Source organism: Brassica oleracea, chromosome C7 (genome assembly GCF_000695525.1).
Source record: "Brassica oleracea var. oleracea cultivar TO1000 chromosome C7, BOL, whole genome shotgun sequence".
Classification (NCBI taxonomy): domain Eukaryota; kingdom Viridiplantae; phylum Streptophyta; class Magnoliopsida; order Brassicales; family Brassicaceae; genus Brassica; species Brassica oleracea.
In genome coordinates, this window is record NC_027754.1 from 43463052 (window position 1) to 43483142 (window position 20091).

Here is a 20091-nt window from a genome sequence, read left to right on the forward strand (position 1 = left end):
TCATTATTATTAAATCTAAAAATGAATTAAATAATCAGTTAATATATAACATCATCGTCTCGATATAAATATCAACGCGACCGTCAATATTATTGTGTTGACGATATAAGCGGACTACGGGTACGCTTCTCAAAGGATAAGTTACCTGTTCATTTGCCGATTCTCTAGCCTGTGAGCGATGGATTCTACTTCTGCACTCGTCGTCAAGGTTTGATTCCTTTCTTTATCCTCTGTTTTAGCTGCGATCGCGTCGATCTTCGTATGTGTTGCTCTAGGTTTACGAGATTTGTTGTTTCTTATAATCTCCCCTTTCGTTTTTTTTTGAATTTTTCCATGGATCGAATGTGTAACCGCCGGAAATTTGAAGCGGAGATTCGAATTTACTCTGTTAAGTAGCATAAACCCTAAGAAGTATAGTGATCGTGATCGTGATCGTGATCGCGACGCTTGTTTAAAACTTTTAATTCATTCACGTGAGATATATATCTGTTTGTGATCATCATTGCAGGTGAGCTATGGAGGTGTGCTTAGGCGATTCAGGGTGCCTGTGAAAGCTAATGGACAGCTTGATCTTGACATGGCCTCTCTTAGGGGAAAGATCGCTGCTCTGTTTAACCTCCCTCTGGATGCTGGTTTCTCTCTGACTTACTCTGATGAAGATGGGGATGTGGTGGCTCTAGTTGATGACAACGACCTCTTTGATGTCACGAATCAGCGACTTAAGTTCTTGAAGATAAATGTACAGTTGAACACTGGTATGACCACTAACTCTATTGCTACGGAGAGAAGTGGGAGGAGTTCATCAGCTTCGGGCATGCCTGATAGCCAAAACCCGGTTGCTATAATCCAGAAGGGTATAAATGATGTTATGATGGCTGTACCTAACCCGATGCGTGATACTATTTCCAAGGTGTATATTGACCTTACTTCTAAGGCTGCATCTTCTAGTCCTGTGGTTGGTGAGCTGTTTGATTGCATCTCCAAGCTAGGGAAACTCTCGATTAGTCAGGAAGGTACTCCTTGCTCTCCTGTTACTAAGCCTGGTTCTTCAGTTCCTTCCGCTGGTGAAAAGAAGGATATCTCTAAGAAGTCCCAGGCCGGAAAAAACCCCACTGGCTTTGCTGATTCCAAGACTTCTCGTCATGTGCCAAACTCATGGGGAGTGGGAGCTAGTTTCAACGAGTGTCCCTTCAGTGGCGTAAATGGATCCAGTCCAAATCCAATGAACCTCAACAAGTATCCCCTTGGTGTACGTCACTCTAAAAAGGGCAGCAATGATGATTACTGGACCTCCTCACTGGGAGTCTTCCATAAGGGCATCCAGTGTGATGGATGTGAAGTTGTTCCAATAACCGGGCCTAGATTTAAGTCTAAAGTGTAAGGAGTTTTTTTAGTTCCAAGTGTAGAAATTACAGACGTCGTAGAATTTATATATGCCTTTGTTTGTTTCTCTGGTGAATATTTTGCAGGAAAGAAGACTATGATCTTTGCAATAACTGCTTCTCGGTGATGGGTAACGAATGGGACTACACGAGAATGGATGAGCCCGTCTCAGTTCGACATCTACATCCCTTTGGAGGACAACGTGTCCCAGTATTGCTCTTCTTCTATGTTTGAGAGTCATTTGTTTCTACTCCTCTCTTTCTCTAGTATAGCTTTGTGGAGATCTCACCTTACTTTTTTTTTATTATATAGTTTTCAAATCCGTGGTTGGGCCCTGTGCCGCAACCACACCATGGAGGCTCAGATTTCAGGAGTACCTGGACTAAACTCGACAGTCGCTTTGTGCTTGATGTGAATGTAATTGATGGAACAGTTGTCGCTCCATCTGCTCCATTCACTAAGATTTGGAAAATGAGGAACAATGGATCGCTGGTGTGGCCGCGTGGCACACAGATATTCTGGATCGGTGGAGACAGATTCAGCAACTCATTTGCAGTTGATTTACAGGTTAGAAAGCTATTTCTTTAGTTTTGCCACTTCTTTTGCTCGATTCCAACCCTTAGCTTCCACTTAAAAGATCAATTATGCCGTTTAAATTACTCATGAGTGGCTTTGAGTTAGCTTCTTGCACAAAGTGGCAATAGTGTTTATATGAATGTAGTTATATATAATACCATCTCTTTACTGGTCTCAACATTATTGCAGATTCCAGCGGAGGGTGTGCCCATCAACGGTGAGCTTGATGTGAAAGTTGATTTTGTTGCACCAGAGTTACCTGGTCGATACATTTCTTATTGGATGATGGCGTCCCCTATTGGTGTTAAGTTCGGGCAACGTGTTTGGGTGTCGATAAATGTACTTACGAGACCTTTGCTGCTCTTTCTTTTCCTTGAATCTTTGTTTATCTTTGTCAAAATGTCTTTGATACCTTTTTTGTGGTTGGTTGCGTGGTCAGGTTGATGCATCGCTGAAGGGAACTGATGCGAATGAGTTTCATGGACTGAACTTGAACGCCTTTCCTGATGAAACATTTGCACGAGAGTTTACAGGGACCAACGTGAATTATGAGCCAGCTCAAACTGGCAGCTCCAGTGTTAACGGGACATTGAAAGGTGCTGATCTAGAACGAGAGGCCGCTGGGCCACAGATCCCGGGAAACGATGACCTGCTGGTTGGTGACGTTGAGCCTGTTGTTCCTAACACTCTTACTCCATCTTCATCTTCATCTTCGTCATTAGTTGGGTTCCGAAATATGCGTACTGTTGAGGCCTTGGGCGGTGGTTATTCATTTACAATGGACACCCCTGCTCCTCTTCAAGAGGATATAGAGAAGAACGACTTGGAGACAACCATGCTCAAGGAGCTAGAGGAAATGGGATTCAAAGAGATTGATTTGAACAAGGAGATCTTGAAGGAAAATGAGTACAACTTGGAGCAGTCTGTTGAGGCTCTTTGTGGAGTTAGCGAGTGGGATCCTATCCTAGAGGAGCTTCAGGAAATGGTAAGTGTGTGCACTCTGTAAATTCAAGATCCGAAAACAAATTCAGGGATGTTGACAAAATGAGAATTTCTGCAGGGGTTCTCTGATGAAGTGACGAACAAGAGGCTTCTGAAGAAGAACAATGGAAGCATTAAAGACGTGGTGATGGATCTCCTCACTGGGGATAAGGAGGCTTAATGTTTTTGGTTTTTATAAATAAAACCGTATGAATGATTATGTAGTGTGTTTGTGTCGCTAGCATCGTCGCATCGACCTACTTAGTGTGTTCCAATGCTCTGTGTTGGATGGATGATGTTTATTATCAGAAATAAATAAGTATTAAGACTTCATGCTTTCTTCATATTTCGATTAGTTTATGTCATCCTGGTAGATTAGTTAAACTGTTAAAGGAATGCATATAACCAGTCTGTTTATTTATTTATTTTATGGCTTGATGATGATTACAGGCTTTACAGCTGATTACATTTTTGCATTTTGAACGTACGAATGTACATTAATGTTCAATTAAAGATTCAAAAGCAATCTCACCTGCAACTGTTGGCAAACAAATGAGCAAATGAAGACACTCGTATTGTGCTCACTTATGAATTTGTTTAAAATCTCCTCGAAGACGAAGTGGTAAACAAACTCTTAAGGCTCTTTCTGCTGTCCCTATTCTTCTTCTTGATGGCATTGTCCGCAGAGAAAGTATGTTCTTCTAACGTGAGTGCGCGTTCCAGTTTCTTAAAGACGGAAAGAATCTCGTATGGATCCCACAAGGACTGTCCGTATTCCCAGTCCAAAAAAGAGTGATGACGATGCTTCTTTGTTGTAGACAACAATGCTTCCATTTTGAAACGTGAAGGTTTACCTCTGACAAAAGCATGCTTTCTTCGCGCCTCGAACTCCAGAACGGTGCTTTCAGAGTTTTGGGAGCGGCTGAGCCAAGCCTGTGCGGCTGCTTTCATCACCTCTACTCTCTTCTTGACTTCTTCTTCTTCTTCGTCTTCATCTTTAGCCTCTCGTCTCTTCCTCATCTGTTGTCTTCTCCATTTGGGAAACTTTTGGTGATCGACGCAGATACTAAGGCTTAATGTCAGCCTTCCGAATCTACTAACTTCTCTCTGTCTCATCTCAGTGCCTTGTTTTTTTTTCTAGCCTATAGATTTTCAGATGAACTGACTTGTTCATTGTTACTTACCATCCATTTATACAAACATTATCTCATGTAGGGGAAGTGTTGGAACAACTTTTGAAGGCGCATTCAAACATTTAAAAGGCAGAAACAATAAATTATCACACAACGCTTTTATGAATAAACCATCTCCGTTTATGACCTCACCAAAAAAGGGTCATTCAGGCTGTTCAGACCTCTCTCTCTCTTAGCTGTCTCTATCATTGTACACAAGAAATTACTTGGATCATGACTGTTTGGATCTGCAAGCGATGCATGTCTAAAAATGGAAGCTTTCTCAGTGATCTCCCACTTAAACCCTGCATCAAAAAAGTTGATCCAAATTCATTATGGCAGAGTAAACACTGTTTTTTTACTGTCACGACTCTACAATCAGTACAAAAGTTATTCCCCAAGTCTGCTGACCTCGCACCATTTTCTTTCAAACTTGAAAAGCTTGGGGAATAGAGACTCCATCACAGCCATATACCAAAAGGAGCTCTGTGGAGCTTGTAAAGATTAAGTTGCTTCTCATTCAGTGGATTAAACAAAAGAAGTACCTAGTTATACTGCAATTTTGCTGGTGAGAGACCAATATTAAAAAAACAAATACAAAAATGTCGTTTAGGAAACGAAACAGTCAGAGAAGTTACCAAACTTGTTAAATCTATTTCCTGTTGATTCCTCCATACAAAATTACAACACAAACACACACACCCCCAATAAATTGAACGAAACTCGAATACAATCTTTAACAACACCAAACCCCCCCCCCCATTCTTTTTATTCCGTAGCTCGACTTCTATCCAACCAATCCACACTCTTACGAGCTCTCTCCATCGGCTGAGGCTTATCCCTATATATGTCCACGCTCCTCCTCGCCTTCTCCATCTCCTCAAACGGAATCTTCAACTTCTCAGGCCTCTCAACGTGGCTCAACTTGTATCCCTGAAACCTCAGCCTGTCTACGCTTTTCCTCGGTTTCTCTCGTCCATCCTTGCTCTTCCTCGGCGGTGCATCCACACTATGCCGAAGAGGCTGCTCACACCCTCTTTCCACACTTCTTCTCGAGAAAGAGCTGTTCCTTTTCGACGCGGATTTCTCCACAGCGCTCACAAACTTCTTGAGATGGCCAATGTACTCGGGGAAGAGTTCGAGATCGCAATGGTTTCCTCCTTTGAGCCATAGAGGTTCGTACTTCTCCTGGCAGAGTTCCCAGAGCTGCTTCCCGTGCGAGAAGTCAACCACATCATCCGCTGTTCCCTGCAAAATCAAAAAAAAAAAAAAATGGTTGCACCTTTAAAACTTACACACAAGTAGTGTCCATGAAACCACCAATCAGAGGAACTTACATGAATCACGAGGACAGGACACCTCACCAGCGAAATCTTGTCAATGTTCTGTAGGAGAAGATCAAACAAGAGGAGGTCAAATGAGAAACATTAGGTAAAGAAATTAAAAAGGGGTTACCTTGTATATGTCAAACCAATAAGTGCGCTTGACAGGATACATAACTCTAAGGCCAGAAAGAATTGGACTATGGAGAATGGAAGCTCTTAGTCGAGGCAAACGTGTAGCTAACTCGACGGTTGGACCACTACCAACAGACTGACCATATAGGATGATGTTCTCCTGCTTTGCCCCATAAGTCTCTTCCAGACATTTGTAAGCAGCTTCGATGTCAGCATAAGTATTCTGTTCACTGGGCTGTAACAGAACCAAAATAGATTTATGTTCACAGTGAAACATTTGAATCACAGAGAGTCTTATGATCTGTGTGGTTGACTCACCTTCCCGGATGATTGGCCATACCCTGAATAGTCATACCTGTAAACATATTTAGAGAATGTTCCAAAGTTTAAATAAGCTGAAACTGTAAACTTGGAGAAACCAATCCATTGTTCCATCAAAAGAAGTACACTTTTTGGGAATTAAAAACACTTTGCCTCCAGAAAGAGAAACCATAACAGATCTAGAATGTCTAAAAATAGAAACTTTTTTGTCTTGGACCTGTAAGAGATCCAGATTCAGACCAAACCTTTAAAGACAACATCTTTGCATAAACAACAAGACTCATTAGGTAGAATTCAACAATCTTTCAGCTAAACACACTAAGAAAAATCTGATCTTGGAGATTGAAAGCAAGCAAGTGAATTACAAAAGGAACTAACCCCATCAAGTTGACGCGGAGGTGGATACTAAGCTCGATGAAGAGCTCGTACATCTGACCGATATCAGCAGCGTTTCCGTGAGAATACAGAAGCGTTGTGACGGCCATAGGGTACCTGATGTACATGGCCACGATCTCGTTGCCTCGGCGCGTGGGCAGACGCAAAACGTCTACGTTTTCTCGGTGTGGAAATGGGTCCATTAGCAGAAGCTCCGTTGCTTCGTCTCTGGTTATCTTGTAAGAAGGTGGATTCGGCGGGAAGAACGCTAACTTCGCCGCCATTGAAGAAGTCACACCTCCCATCTCTCTCTATCTAAAACAGAGTCCCACTCTCCAAAGTCTCTCTCTTTCTTACTCTCACTGGTTGCTGGGAGTTTCAGAGAAGAAGACGAAGATGGTGATGATGATTGCGAGGAAACATTCCTTCTCTTTGTTTTGGAGAGAGTTGGAGAGAGAGAGGGCCTATGACTGATTTGAAGCCTTAAAGTTAATTCCTTTTTCTGACATTAATATGCAAAAACTAATCATGTGCTTTATTACCGATAACGAAGATGAGCATCTTGTCTGTTCTGTTATTGAGTTAAAAAGAATTATAAAAAAAAGTTATGTTCATTGTATTATTGAAGAGTTAGCCTCTTAGCCTTTAATAATAAAATCATGAGAGCATGTGTGATTCACATGGATATCATCATAGAGTCCCATTAGAAGTTAAAATATTCTAAAATTCACAAGGTTTTGTTTACTATATAATATGGTTTAAGGTTGTATTTTAATAGAAAGAGGCTACTATTATATTTAAAGATACATATGTAATGAACTTACAGGTTGTAGGGTTTGAGGGTACAGGTGGATATGGTTGGTTTGGTTGCCTTTTGAAAGACCTTACTGGTAGCATCATGGGTTAGGAAGAGGAGGGGGACCAATCATCCATCCCTCCAACCTTCTTTTGCCGTCAAAGTTTTGTATCTCTTCTGTTTTTTTTTTTTTTGGTCAACTACTCTAAAGTCTTTCTATCCAATTCCATTAATGTAATGTAAACTAAACTGAATTTGTTTTTGAATCCTGATAAGCTTAGTAGTTGATGCTTACTTTTCAATACTTATGGCTATTAAGGGCAACCACTTTGCTTGCTATTTATGACAACACTGAGATTTGACGACCCTCCTTTCTTACATGGGATATACTGTATTTTGATTTAGTGGGTTAGAAATCAAATAAAACCATTATCGTTTTTTTTTTCTTGTATTCATAATCATTCCCTGGTGCAACGCCAACCTAGGCCTTATACTTTCATTCCTTCCGAATGTTACATAGGTGTGCAGTATATATAACGTTGCAGGGTCTTTTCCAAACTTGGTTTAGTACCTATGAAAACTTTTACTATTTGTGATGTCTTCCATTCGTTACACAAATTCATAGGTTCTGTACATACACATTCTTTCACCTGTTCAGTAATTTGACATTTCATCAAAAAGAATGTTACATAGTTTCAGTAAATATATATAGCGTTTGCATTTTTTTTATTTGGAATGGGTAAAACCACTTATATATTTTTAGTATATTTTATTCAAAAATAGAAAAAAAATCTATTATAGAAATGTGTCATACTCTAATCGATATATCCATAATAAAATTCATCTATTTTAAATAAAGATATAGAATAATATTTTGTTTACCTTTTTCGGCATTTTGTTTGTCTTTATATTTAGAAGTAAAAACAGTATTCATCTATATTATTCTTAAAAAAAATAGAGGAACTTTATTATATAAACATACATTAAATTCATTTCTATAGTGGAATCGTATTTGTTATTATAAAACGTTGGTGATGGATCATTGGATCAAAAATAAATTAATAAGGAGGGCAAAGAGACAAGTGTGAAGATTAATGGATATGTCTGGTCGCGAAGCTAAGAGCCAAGGTTGGGGATAAGAGAGAGTGAAAGAAAGTTCCCAGACATAGATCAGGCCGAGAAATGAATCATCAATGTCGCTCTATTCTCATACACTCTGTTTCCTCTGTCCTTTGTCTTGACTCTATTATTTCTTATGATGTTAAGCCTGTTACACATGCATGAATATAATGGACCATTTCTTTTCTTGTATCCCGACAAGTGTTGCAATTCCATATTCTGATAAAAGCGACTTCACGAGCACGATCAAGACTTTTTGCTTATTCTTTACTGGAGTATCTTTTTATTTTAGTTAGTGTTTTTCTTCTCAAGTCAAAATATGCCATCATGATGAGTCGAATCAAATCACATTTGTTTCAGAATATTTTTTTACGGCCTTTACTAGTAAGTAGATATGAACCTATATGTCTAAGTTTATTATTAAGTTAATATACAGACAATCAAGATCTTATCCATAGCTAAATGAACTTTTTCATAGAACTTGAAAACACCTTTTCTCTATGTTCTCATGATGTCTTAATGTTAAATTTTTTTAACGACTAATGTTATAACTTAGTTTAGATACATCTCACGTTCTCAATCTCTAATTAAGACTTGGCTCATTTTAAAGATAGTCGTAGCTCTTGGTTTAGCGTATTTTTGACAGATCGGCCGCTAAATACTACCCTTACATAACCATGCAAGGCCATATTTATAAAACCTAAAAAATGGTATCTGAAAGATTTAAGACTAAGAGTAATTAAAAAAACTGATATATTTTATTAGAAATCTCTTGAATAATCTTATAGACTTGTTCAACCAAGTTTATATGACAAGTGGAGGAGACCAGAGCATGATTGGATCAAGTGTAATGTTGATGGTTCTTTTGTTAATGCTGATATTCTTCCGAGCACGATGGGATGGATCTTGCGTGATTCAAATGGAGTGTACAGAGGGGTAGGACAAGCCTCTGGTAAAAGAGTTAAAAATGCTTTTTGAAAGTGAATTGCAGGCCTTAATCGTAGCAATGCAACAATGTTGGAGTAAAGGATATAAAAGAGTTGTTTTTGAGAGTGACTGTCAAAAAATGGTCAATCTCTTGAATAAGCAAGGTCTTCATCTTGATGGTTATAATTGGATCAGAGGGATCAATTGGTGAACACAACAATTTCAAGACATCAAGTTCGTATGGATTGCAAGAGAAGGAAACAAAGTTGTTGATACATTGGCAAAGAGCCCTTTACCCCCTCTTCAAACATTTGTTTTTCATTTTTATGTACCTATGATGTATTTTCCTTTGTTACATCAAGACTATGTAAACTCTGTTTAGTAACAAAAGTAGAATTTCTAAAAAAAAAAAACCACTGATCAATTTCCAACTAGGGATCTCTCAGACAACAACAATTGCGTCTCACAAAAGATATCTCTCTCACAAGACTCAGAAAACTAGCTTGTTTTGCGAGTTCTCTTGCTCTCTCTCTATGTTGACTAACCTAATCTTCTTCAAATTCCTCTTCTTTTATACTTTTGAATTCTTTTCATACTCTTCAAAAATACGATTAGACCATCAACATAGCTAGTTTCTAAAAGAGCTTTTACACATAAAGTTAGTGGTGGGCTCCACATATCACCATAAAATCGGTGACGAAAGTGGTGAAATAAGGATCGGTTTTATGTACTGTTCGCGGGTCCCACTGACACGTGCCGGTCCGCGATTGGTTACTATTTTTTTTTTTTTTTCGGACAAAAAAAAAGAAAAAAAAAATTAAGAAACTCTGAAACCTATCCACCGATAATCATGCTCTTGGATACTTCAATTACCTTTTCGTCCAACTGCTTCAAACTATAATATTCTTGGGCTTATAGTATTGAGGCCCCTCCAGTTAGAAGACACAAATTTTAGGGCCATCACATTAACATACTGGACCTGAACATTTCATCTTCTTTTAACCTTTGATGAATATATTGCTCAACTATCTTTGACCACAATGTGATAACAAACAAGATATACCCCATGAAGCAAAGCCGATGATTTGGAATCATGATCATCAAATATCCAGACGAATAACAAGATCATCTTCACTATGATTACAGCTTCACGTTAGCGTGTGGTTAACAAGAACCCAATCCTCACCTGTCACTTCCTTTCAACTCTTTGAAAAACGATAGAACAAGATCCATCTTGCTATCATTTATAAGGGAAAGCAGTGCTTTACTATAGAAGCTTTTCACTATTCGGGGCGTTTGTGGTGAGGCTCCTTGTTGCTAATATTTAAAACACTGACAAGGAATAATGACAGAGAAATGTGGATAGACCGTCAAGGAGAAATAATGATACAAAATTACATTAGAACTTAGAAGAAGCTTCGCATTCGGAACTCTGACCCCAAAAAAAAATCACGAAAGAGTGTAAGAATCTCGTCTAAACAAAATGCAAAGAGACAGAGGGCAGAGAGAGATCTTCTCAGTCCTTAAAATCCACCAAGCCTTGGACGCTCCTCCGCTACATTCACTCTGATCGCTCTACCCTCCATGTTCTGCAAACAACAAGACACAAAGGAATTGAACATCACAAAATCATGTAAGAACTGCATTAGCATAATATACAAGAGGAACATGAGGGGGTACCTGTCCATCAAGAGCAGCGATGGCATCATTGAGTTCAGTCTCGTTAGACATTGTCACAAAACCAAACCCACGTGAACGACCTGTCTCACGGTCATAAACCACTCTAGCTTCCACAACTTTGCCATGCTCACTGAACACTTGTTCTAGACGACCATTGTCCACATCCCACGGTAGGTTTCCAACATACACTCTGAACGCAGGCTCGTATACCCGAGGCTGGCGTTCTGGACGTGATCCTCTCGGAGCTGCCTTGTTCACCGTCAAAAGCCGTCCGTTCAAATCCTAACCAAAAAAAAACATGAAAAGATCAACATAGATGCTGAATAAAAGATCAACATAGATGTTTTTTAGAGCAGAAAGACTAAAACTTTGGTCGGATTAAGAACAGATAATGCCACTAATGAGCCAATATCAAAGGAACAGCATCCCTCCAATCCATCTATACATGCTAATAGTTCAGATATGATTTGATACACATATGAACTTACATAACGGTTGAACTTCTCAACAGCTGTCTCAGCTTCTTCAACCGTACTCATTGTCACAAACCCAAACCCACGACTCTGGTCGGTTTCCCTATTGTATATAACCTTCAACCAGAAGAACCCAAAGGAACAAGTTAGTATTAGCAAACACTATCTCTTCAGCTATAAACAAATGTGATAACTAACAACAACATCAACAATACAAATATACTCAAAAACCAATAGAGTGTGAAAGTTCCATCTAATTCATTTCAAAGATGCTTCAAACAGTTAAAAGCCAAGAACTTTGACTTCATCTCATCCATTAAGGATGCAAATTGCAATGCACAGAACATACAAGAATGAAACCAAACTCACCTCGGCGATTTCAACTGTACCGGCTTGCTCAAAGAGCATAGCCAAGGCCTGGCTATCAACGTCGTAAGCCAAGTTTCCAACGAAGAGCTTCGCTTCTTCCGGCGGCTCCGTAAAGTCGCCGCCTTCGCTCACATCTCCTTCCCCTTCCGAAAACGTCGCTTCTGGTTCTGGGTCGCTCTCCTCGACGGCGACAGATGATGAGCTCCCGTCTGCTTCTTCCCCGTCTTGCTGAGACCAATCCGAAGTCTCGGCAACTGAGGTAACAAAAGGTGACTTCTTTAGGTGGGTTTGGGTTTTGGAATTGAGAGAGAGGGAGAAGCGGGAGAATGAGAGCGGGAGGTTAGTGCGTGTGGCGAGGAGGGAGCAGCGAGTTTTGGAGGAAGAGATAGTGGAGACTGAAGGGTGGGAGAAGATGGTGGGAGAGGAGGATTCTGACATGGCTAAAGGCCTCAAGCTTGAGGTTACTATTGAAGAAGCCATAGCAAAAGGATTGTGAGAGAAGAGAAGGAAGTGTGAAAAAGAAGAGGAAGGGAGGGTTTTAGAGAGATAGGGATAAGGAGGCCCAAGACATCAAGAGAAAAATTATAAAATGAACAAAAAAAAACAAAAAAAATATTTTTTTTTTTTTGAGGTTTTTAGCCATAATTTTTGTTTTAGGATTTATTTTTTTTATTATTTGTTTCTTAATTTTTTTATGTAGTTATATTTTTGTCGATGAAATTTATAATATACTCCATCCGTTTCGAAATAATACAAATTTTAGAATTTTCGCACTTTTTAATAAAACATATTAAAACTTAATTATAAATGCATAGTTTTTGTAATTTTATATTTCCTATATTTTTAAACCAATAAGACTTTAAAAATGCAATTAATGTTCTTGAGCTCCACAATTTCTCATTATTAGTTGACAAAAAATTACATTAAAATATAAAATATGTATCTTTTTGAAATAAATTTTTTATTTAGAATATACATCTTTTTGAAACTGATGGAGTGGTTTTTAAGTCGATGGTTTAAATTTGATTTGCAAGCATTTGAGTTTTGTATATTGCACTGAGCTACACCGTTTTTGTGATTTCTTCTTCTGAACATATTGTTGTTGTTTTCTCTTCCTTTTTAAACTCTGTGAATGCAATGTTAAAAAGTTAAAACACACATTCTATCTTGAATGTGTGTTTCTCATGGTTTAAGTAAGGCTTGGACGTTGATACTTGCATTAGCCTTGTAATTGTATCATTCAGCTTATCATAGTTGAATATATATGGAAACGGAAAGAGACTTTTGGTTAGCACTTAGCACTATCGGAGGAGACGTGCATGTGATTTGGTGTGAAGCAAAAATTATATCATAAAGAACAATATACAAATTACATACAAAGTTCTAAAGACATATATATGTCAGTAGTCCTTGTTTTGACGACTTCTCAGAAGAATGTAATTTGATCTTCATTGAAGTTGTAATCATTTTCAAACTTCTCACATCAGAAACAAGTTTTAGGAAGATAACTTAACTATCAATTATACGAAAACCATTAAGATATATGCGCGTGATAAATCTTATTCCACAAATATACTTAAAACATAGAGTGTGTTTCAAATGCATTTCTCATTTTTGGGATAACTCTCGACTCTTGATACATGTCACTATGCTCTCTAAAGACTCAGATACCTAACAGTTGCAACTGAATTAACCAGCGCCCACGCGTACAGCACAAGCTCAACAGCATTACCATCAAATGTTTTAAATCATTCTCGCTAAATAGGAGACGTGTGTTTGTAACCAATGTGGAAAATTCTCTAACTAGTTTGATGTTATATATGACAAATAAAAGAGCTATCTTTATAAGTTTGTAACTTTATATTGGCATAATTTATTAAGTACTGACTAATTTATATTCTCATAATTTATTCGCATAATTTCTTAAATCTAGTTTGTCAATGTGGTTTGTTTAGATGCTTTTTCTAATTACTCTTCTTTTGTATATGGGTCCATCCCTGAATATGAATGAAAGTGTTTTAAAAAAAAAAATTATTAAGTACTGACTTGCCAATTCGAACCTGCTACACAATACCCACTGCATCACATCGTTCGTTGCAACCAGTAACCACAGAATCTTTTATATTTCTTCTTTTCTCTCCTGAGTTATTATCTTGCAGAGCAGCGCATGTGACATGACATGGCCAAGAAAAAGAGTATTATAGTATTGGTTAGTTATTTGGAGAAAAAACAAATATACTGGTTAGTTATTTTAGTTGTTATAAAAAGGACCCTTATAAAAATTCAAAATTTGAAACATATCCACAATCAGTGGAGAGTAGTCAACGCAAATACGAGACCACTCCATCAAAAGTAGGACTGCTGAGACCCATGACTGTTTCAGTCATCTTTTTGGAGTATTTTTCCTTTTTTTTTCCTATTCCAATGTTTTCTTCAAATCTCACCATTTTTTTTCTGTTCTCGCATGGTCATCACATGCTTTTTTCCTATTTTATAAGGTAAGTTTCTTTATCTAACCACAATCGATGCATCGACCACAGTGAAAAAGTCGTGGCTTTGGTCAAACATTGACTGGCTCAAACAACTTTGACCCAAAAGAGAGTTGCCCATTTTACAGAACATTCCAAACCTCTGAATGGGTGGGTCTATGGCTATAATATCAAAGATTCACGAGAGAGAGTTGCTTGTGTTCATCACTAGAATAGACAGAGAATCACAAGAAAAACATAAATTATATTAATATCAAAGATCAACACATCTGCACTTGTTCCTACACTTCAACCTCCTAATAATAGATTCCTTAAAACAGAGAATCCTTACAAGGGTCCTAAAGAGCAGTAAAGCCAGAGGTTGTATTCTCCTTAATTTTACCCCATAAAGAAGTAAAATCATAAAAGAGAGTAAATTTAGGACTACAGAAAGTTATAACTTAACTCCCTTAATTGGTGGCTTTAATTGCCTTTTCTATACTAATTAAGCTAAAAAACCTTAAGTGACCACCACAATCAGCAACGAGAACCCTTGCGGCAATTCAGTGCACCAGAACCCACCGTCAACGGTCCAACAAGAGAAGACGGTTTCGCCCCAAGACTCGATGCCTTAGCATAGCTAGACGACTGAGCACCACCGGACGGAGTAAAAAACGCACCGTTTAACAACAAATCACCAGATGATCTCCAGTTCCACCTCTTCCACTCGCTCTCTGGCGCATCCTCATGCTTGGTCACTTCTTTGCTGAATCTAATATTCGGGGCCACAAATCTGTTCCCTTGACTATTGATAGTAGGATTAGCACTTCCACCAATCGCATACATCTCCCAATGTGTATAGTCATTGTTCACCACATGGAAGTACCCATGTCTACACCTACATTGGTCCCAACACATTAACTCACAAAACCACATTAACTACTAAAAAAAATCGAATCTTTTTATTTATTTTTACCTCGGCATTCTTTGAACAAGCCCTTCACCAAAATGATTAAAAGCAATAGTAATCTGCATGTTCTTGTCACGAGCGTAAGTATCACTATGCCCAAGCAACATGACCTTATCATGATGCGTCATGTAATTATTAGACAAAGTAATCGCCGTCGAGCCCATTATCGCATCAATAAGCCCATCTTCACAGTTAGACAACGAGCAGTGATCAACCCAGACATGACTCCCTCCGAAGATAGACACACCGTCGCCGTCAGACACCGTTCTCCACCCGTAGTGCCTCGGCGAGCTCCGCACCATAGCGTTCCCGCCTCGCTTGCAGTCGTGGATATGAACCCCGTGGATGATGATGTTCGTCACGTACTGGATCGTCACGCAAGGTCCGCCGGCGATGTGCACGGAGGCGCCGCGGCCGTCGATGGTCTTGAAAGAGTTCATGATGAGCTCCTCTTTGAGGCGGATGGTCATGTCTCGCTGGAAGATGATCCAGAGAGGCTCGTCCTGGACCACGGCGTGGCGTAAAGTTCCGGGCTTGGGGGTCACCGGGTCGTCGTTGCCTGAGTCGGTGACGACGTAGATGCGACCGTCGCGGCCGCCGATGGCGTTTTTGCCGAACCCGATGGCGCAGTCGGCGAGGCGTTGGCGGTGGGACTCCCAGTGCGGGTCGCAGCGCCAGCAGTCGTCGATTGGGTTGCCGGTTGTGCAGGAGAGGTAGCCTAGCTTCCTCCGTGCTGCGACCGATGCGTTAATGCTCCTGAAAACAGAGAGGAAGCAAGAAAGGTTGAGACTTTATTACATTTTTTCGAAAGAAAAGCAGAGAGATTTTGTAAAGTTTGCGCCTTTATGAGATTTGAGTTTGATGTCGGACTTGTGAAGAGAAACAAGGTAAATGAGAAGTTGGGTTTCATGTAAAATGTGGGTTGAGGAGAGATGTGAAAGAAAGATTCGTACTTGTGAACTTCTTCGACGATAGCTTCTGGGTCTGGAACTGGTGAAGAGAAGATCAATGGAGCATAGAGAAGAAAGGAGACTATAGAGATAAAGAGCTTCTTCGTCTGCATTTTTCTTCTCTCTGTTTTCAGTACAGACCAACTCACTCACTCTCTTGGATTTAAGTGAGAGAAGAGGGAATTTGATGAAAGAAGTTTTGAGTTGGGAATAGAGAGAAGATGAAACTTTGGGGGGTTTATATAAAACAATGTAAAGGACGTTTGTTATTGGAATTTCGGTTTAGGTCCCACTCTTTTATTTCTTCTTTAGTAAAGAAAAACTTATATAATAATGCCCAGGATGAACCAATCGAATGCTTACACACATTACAATTAAAACCTAGTAAGGATCCAAACGTAGTAACTAGTAACCATTCTAGTTGATAACAAATACAGACAAAAAAAAGCTCAATGTATAGGATGTCAAACCAACAGAAATTATCAGCTTATAGCAGTTTTCACTCAAAATAAATTTTACAAACGTTTGAGATGTTATGCAAAGTTGTAAACCATATAACCACCAACTATAGCGATCCTAATAGAAATTGCCTATAGATTGTAAAATTTCTTTCTCTCATGCTTCGCTTTTACTTTTGCATTTCATTAGACTTTACATTTTAGGTTTTAGATGTACACGTCCCGTATAAATTCAGGATATATAGTTACGTATATTGCAAAACTAAATGTAATATACATTACTTGCACAAAAATAAACATTGAAATATGGTGTTTCGAAAAAAAAAACACATTAAAATTGTCCGTATCAGAACCGCTATTCCAGAACAAATCATTTGGTTATTCTGAGACCTACCTCTCGAGTCTCAACCATATACTAGCAACATGTTAGGTAAAATGTCAACTAAAAGCGAAGATAAACCGACAGAACATGTCAAGTAATAGAGTAAGGAAAAAACAAAATCTATAGAAATGAGATTATGAAAAAGAAAATGGTAGGGACAAGCCATGTAATTAGTCGAATGATTCCATCAAAGATAATACTCCTTGAGTTATAGAGTTATATGATTGTGAATATATGGTTTTTGTTTCAAGCTCAGTTGATATATGAAATTTCTTCTTCCTCTTTTACTATTGACCATCTTTTGTTTAAATCTTAAACTGTAGAGGAAATTAGTTTCAGCTATTTTCTTAATGATCCGTGTTTGTGAAAAGGACGTGAAAACGTCTCTTAATGCACCAGTCACGGCAGGGAAATTAGATACGAATCTATGCTGTAAAAGTCAATAGTTAATAGGGACTGGTAATGATATGTTAATGTGGAAAGCATTAGAGAGACGTAAAGTGAAAGTATAAGTGGGAAATCCGGACATGTAAGGCCTAGTGATTTGCAGGTTTTACGGGATTCCTTTCAATTGTTAGGTTGTTTTGGTAGTTTAAGCATGCTAGTCTTTGGACAACTGTACCAAATGATACGGTTGGTTTTCAAAATTAAAAGTTAAAATGAGAAAATAACGATAATGTCACTTCTTGAATAGGAGTATAAATATAGCATATACTTTGTTAACAGCAACGATTTGCAATAATTATAGATATATCTTGTCGGTATGAACATTTTTCATTTGAAAGTTAAAAATTCATGGAATACCATAGTCCGATCCAAACAGTCTAGCTTGATCCATAATTCTAACTCAAACTTGGCCTCTTCTATTGGTTAGGAATTGGAAGTTCATCTAATTTAAATTTAAATATGTACATTTATTTTCTGCAAGTAAAGTATTTATGCTACCTTAACATTTTTCATGTGAATCAATATGTACCCTTGTTTGTTCATAACACAATGGAATAGTGGGAATCAACAAGGAGAGAGGCCTGCTCAACAAAATCTTCATTCTTCACCTTCACTCCACCAACAAGAGTTGATCATAAAAATAAATTTGACAACGACAGTGAAGATTTGAGTCATCACAGCACATGCATCCCAAAACTTATTATTATTTGGAGGGCAAAGCAAGACAACAATTACATGCTCGCGACATTATCCTTCTTTCTTTTGTTTAGTCATTTTTGTCCGTAAAGCTCGCCGATAATTTGTACACAAAAGTATAATCTTATGGCATCCACTCCCAAATATACTACGTGGCATATTCATGCTATCCTCTCAAATGTCTTATTCGTCGTTATGGACCCGGCCCAATGATTACTTGTATACAAGGGAATCTAGATTGAATCCAAGTTTTGTTGACGTACAACTTAATTAGAAGGATTCCAGTGATATAAGATGACATACATTAAATCCAGGGTACCTATGAGACCAAAACCTTGAAATCAACACACACACAAATATGATCACCTTAAATAAATCCAAACTACCTGTTTAACCTGTTGCTCAAAACCTTAAATATTTTCATATGGTAGATATCATGAGAGTTTTAACATGTTTCTTTTGACAATATGTTGTTGACTTCCCTTTGGATATGCGACTCATATCACCATTGTAAACACTAGTCCTAGAAATTGATCCAAAAAAAAAAAAAAAAAAACACTAGACCTAGAATACACTTTTCCATCAATCTTCTTTTTCAGGATCCAAACTTTAAAGTGGAAGAAACTATAAAGGCTTGAGAGTTAATATTGGGAAACAATCGGTCAACATATTGGTCTTTCATCTCCAAAACAGAAAAAAGCAGCTGCAGAAACTTTTATATACAGTTAATGAATAATACTCCCTCCGTTTTTTTATATAAATCGTTTTAGAGAATTTTTTATGTTCCAAATTATATGACGTTTTCGATTTTTTATGTAAAATTTATTAACATTTAATGTTATATGACCAATGAAAATATACCTTCTATTTTATTATTGGTTGATTTGTGGTTAAGTAAATAATTAATGATGTTTTTGTTTAGAAAATATAAAAAATTAATGATTTCTTAATCTATGTGTACAATTCTAAAACGACTTATATTAAAAAACGGAGGGAGTACTATTTAGTGGCAAAGCAACCTGTGTTGCTTGAAACTAATGTAATGAACTCCACCCTTAGGGGTTTTTAAAGTTTGAATGAAAAGTTTGTGTTACAAAAACAAAAAAAAACTATTTAGTTCAGTATTTAAGTCATTACTCATTAGAATTAAGGAAATAATTTTTGAAAGTCTTAAAACCCTACTGGACTGGCTGGGCAAACTGATATAGAGGCTCGCAATCTGGTAATACATATAAATTAAAGCCCATTAGTTGATAAAATTACAATGGAAAGAATAATCAAAAACTCGCTTTATAGAGTTTTTTGTCGGTTCCCTTTGGAGATTGCGCTTCACCCTCACCTTTAGTCTCTTCTAGCAATATCCTAATTATTTTCTTGCTCTTTGTTTCAGACCTTGACCATCTTCTAGAGGAACCAATTTTTTTGCATTGGTTATAGGTATAACTTATGACTTGGGCTCTTTAAGGTTGCTCTGTTACAAAGAAAGCCATAACTTAGACTGTGGCGTAAGACGTTTTTAGATGCACTGAGTAGACAATAAATTGTTTGAATCCATGATGTAACCGACACAAAGTTCATACATTCAATGCATACCAAATACTTGGTGTAGTTGGAGGACGATTTTCCATATTAGTGAAAAGCAATTTATTACACAAGTTGACAGAGAAAGAAGCAGTAATATACAAGAAGGTTAAGAAACAGCGAGTTTTGTGGTTGTCTGTCAATCTGTATGGATTTATAATACGTACTTTATGTTAGTTGAGCTGAACAAACAAAGACTAAGAGGAAAAAGTTGTTTGGTTATTCATTCGTTTGCTCGTTATCCAACTTAACAGTTGAACATGTTATGTCCCAATACATTCTTTTATACTAGGCCTGGGTATTTTAACCTGGACCCGAAGACCCGAACCGGAACCGACCCAAAAATACCTGATCCGGAACCGGACCGAAAATTTACAAGTATCTTTTGGGTCTAAATTTTTTTTTACCCGAAAGAACCGGAACCGAAAAGGAACCGACCCGAATAGATCCAGACCGAAAAGAACCGACCCGAATAGACCCGACCCGATAAAAACCGATTTGTACCCGACT

General features: G+C 38.0%; 5 protein-coding genes across 6 annotated transcripts; 1 reads left to right on the top strand and 4 right to left on the bottom strand.

Moving 5' to 3' along the window:
- The first annotated feature begins 39 nt into the window (after nucleotides 1-39).
- Nucleotides 40-3279, top strand: LOC106305319. Its single transcript, XM_013741698.1, has 7 exons — nucleotides 40-208; nucleotides 509-1377; nucleotides 1470-1593; nucleotides 1696-1950; nucleotides 2149-2298; nucleotides 2399-2944; nucleotides 3020-3279. Exons 1-7 carry the CDS (start codon nucleotides 179-181, stop codon nucleotides 3119-3121), a joined length of 2076 nt encoding a protein of 691 aa, XP_013597152.1. The 5' UTR covers nucleotides 40-178; the 3' UTR covers nucleotides 3122-3279.
- Nucleotides 3280-3537: 258 nt separating this feature from the next.
- LOC106305348 lies at nucleotides 3538-4216 on the bottom strand. The gene has a single exon (XM_013741728.1). The coding sequence runs from the start codon at nucleotides 4054-4056 to the stop codon at nucleotides 3538-3540; it is 519 nt and encodes a 172-aa protein (XP_013597182.1). The 5' UTR covers nucleotides 4057-4216.
- A 527-nt stretch (nucleotides 4217-4743) lies between these two features.
- On the bottom strand, nucleotides 4744-6570 carry LOC106301609 (alpha/beta hydrolase domain-containing protein 17C-like). Its single transcript, XM_013738055.1, has 5 exons — nucleotides 6269-6570; nucleotides 5888-5924; nucleotides 5568-5804; nucleotides 5450-5497; nucleotides 4744-5360 (listed from the first exon to the last, which is right to left on the bottom strand). Exons 1-5 carry the CDS (start codon nucleotides 6568-6570, stop codon nucleotides 4881-4883), a joined length of 1104 nt encoding a protein of 367 aa, XP_013593509.1. The 3' UTR covers nucleotides 4744-4880.
- A 3841-nt stretch (nucleotides 6571-10411) lies between these two features.
- Nucleotides 10412-12155, bottom strand: LOC106301470 (31 kDa ribonucleoprotein, chloroplastic-like). 2 transcript variants are annotated; one of them, XM_013737873.1, is made up of 5 exons: nucleotides 12054-12155; nucleotides 11630-12014; nucleotides 11276-11377; nucleotides 10788-11069; nucleotides 10412-10696 (listed from the first exon to the last, which is right to left on the bottom strand). In XM_013737873.1, exons 1-5 carry the CDS (start codon nucleotides 12107-12109, stop codon nucleotides 10631-10633), a joined length of 891 nt encoding a protein of 296 aa, XP_013593327.1. In that variant the 5' UTR covers nucleotides 12110-12155; the 3' UTR covers nucleotides 10412-10630. The 2 variants fall into 2 exon arrangements, with proteins under 2 accessions (XP_013593327.1, XP_013593326.1); XM_013737872.1 differs by having other exon boundaries at nucleotides 11630-12147.
- A 2260-nt stretch (nucleotides 12156-14415) lies between these two features.
- On the bottom strand, nucleotides 14416-16232 carry LOC106301626 (probable pectate lyase 18). Its single transcript, XM_013738073.1, has 3 exons — nucleotides 16021-16232; nucleotides 15074-15823; nucleotides 14416-14995 (listed from the first exon to the last, which is right to left on the bottom strand). The coding sequence occupies exons 1-3, from the start codon at nucleotides 16128-16130 to the stop codon at nucleotides 14635-14637; spliced, it is 1221 nt and encodes a 406-aa protein (XP_013593527.1). The 5' UTR covers nucleotides 16131-16232; the 3' UTR covers nucleotides 14416-14634.
- Between the last annotated feature and the right edge of the window lie 3859 nt (nucleotides 16233-20091).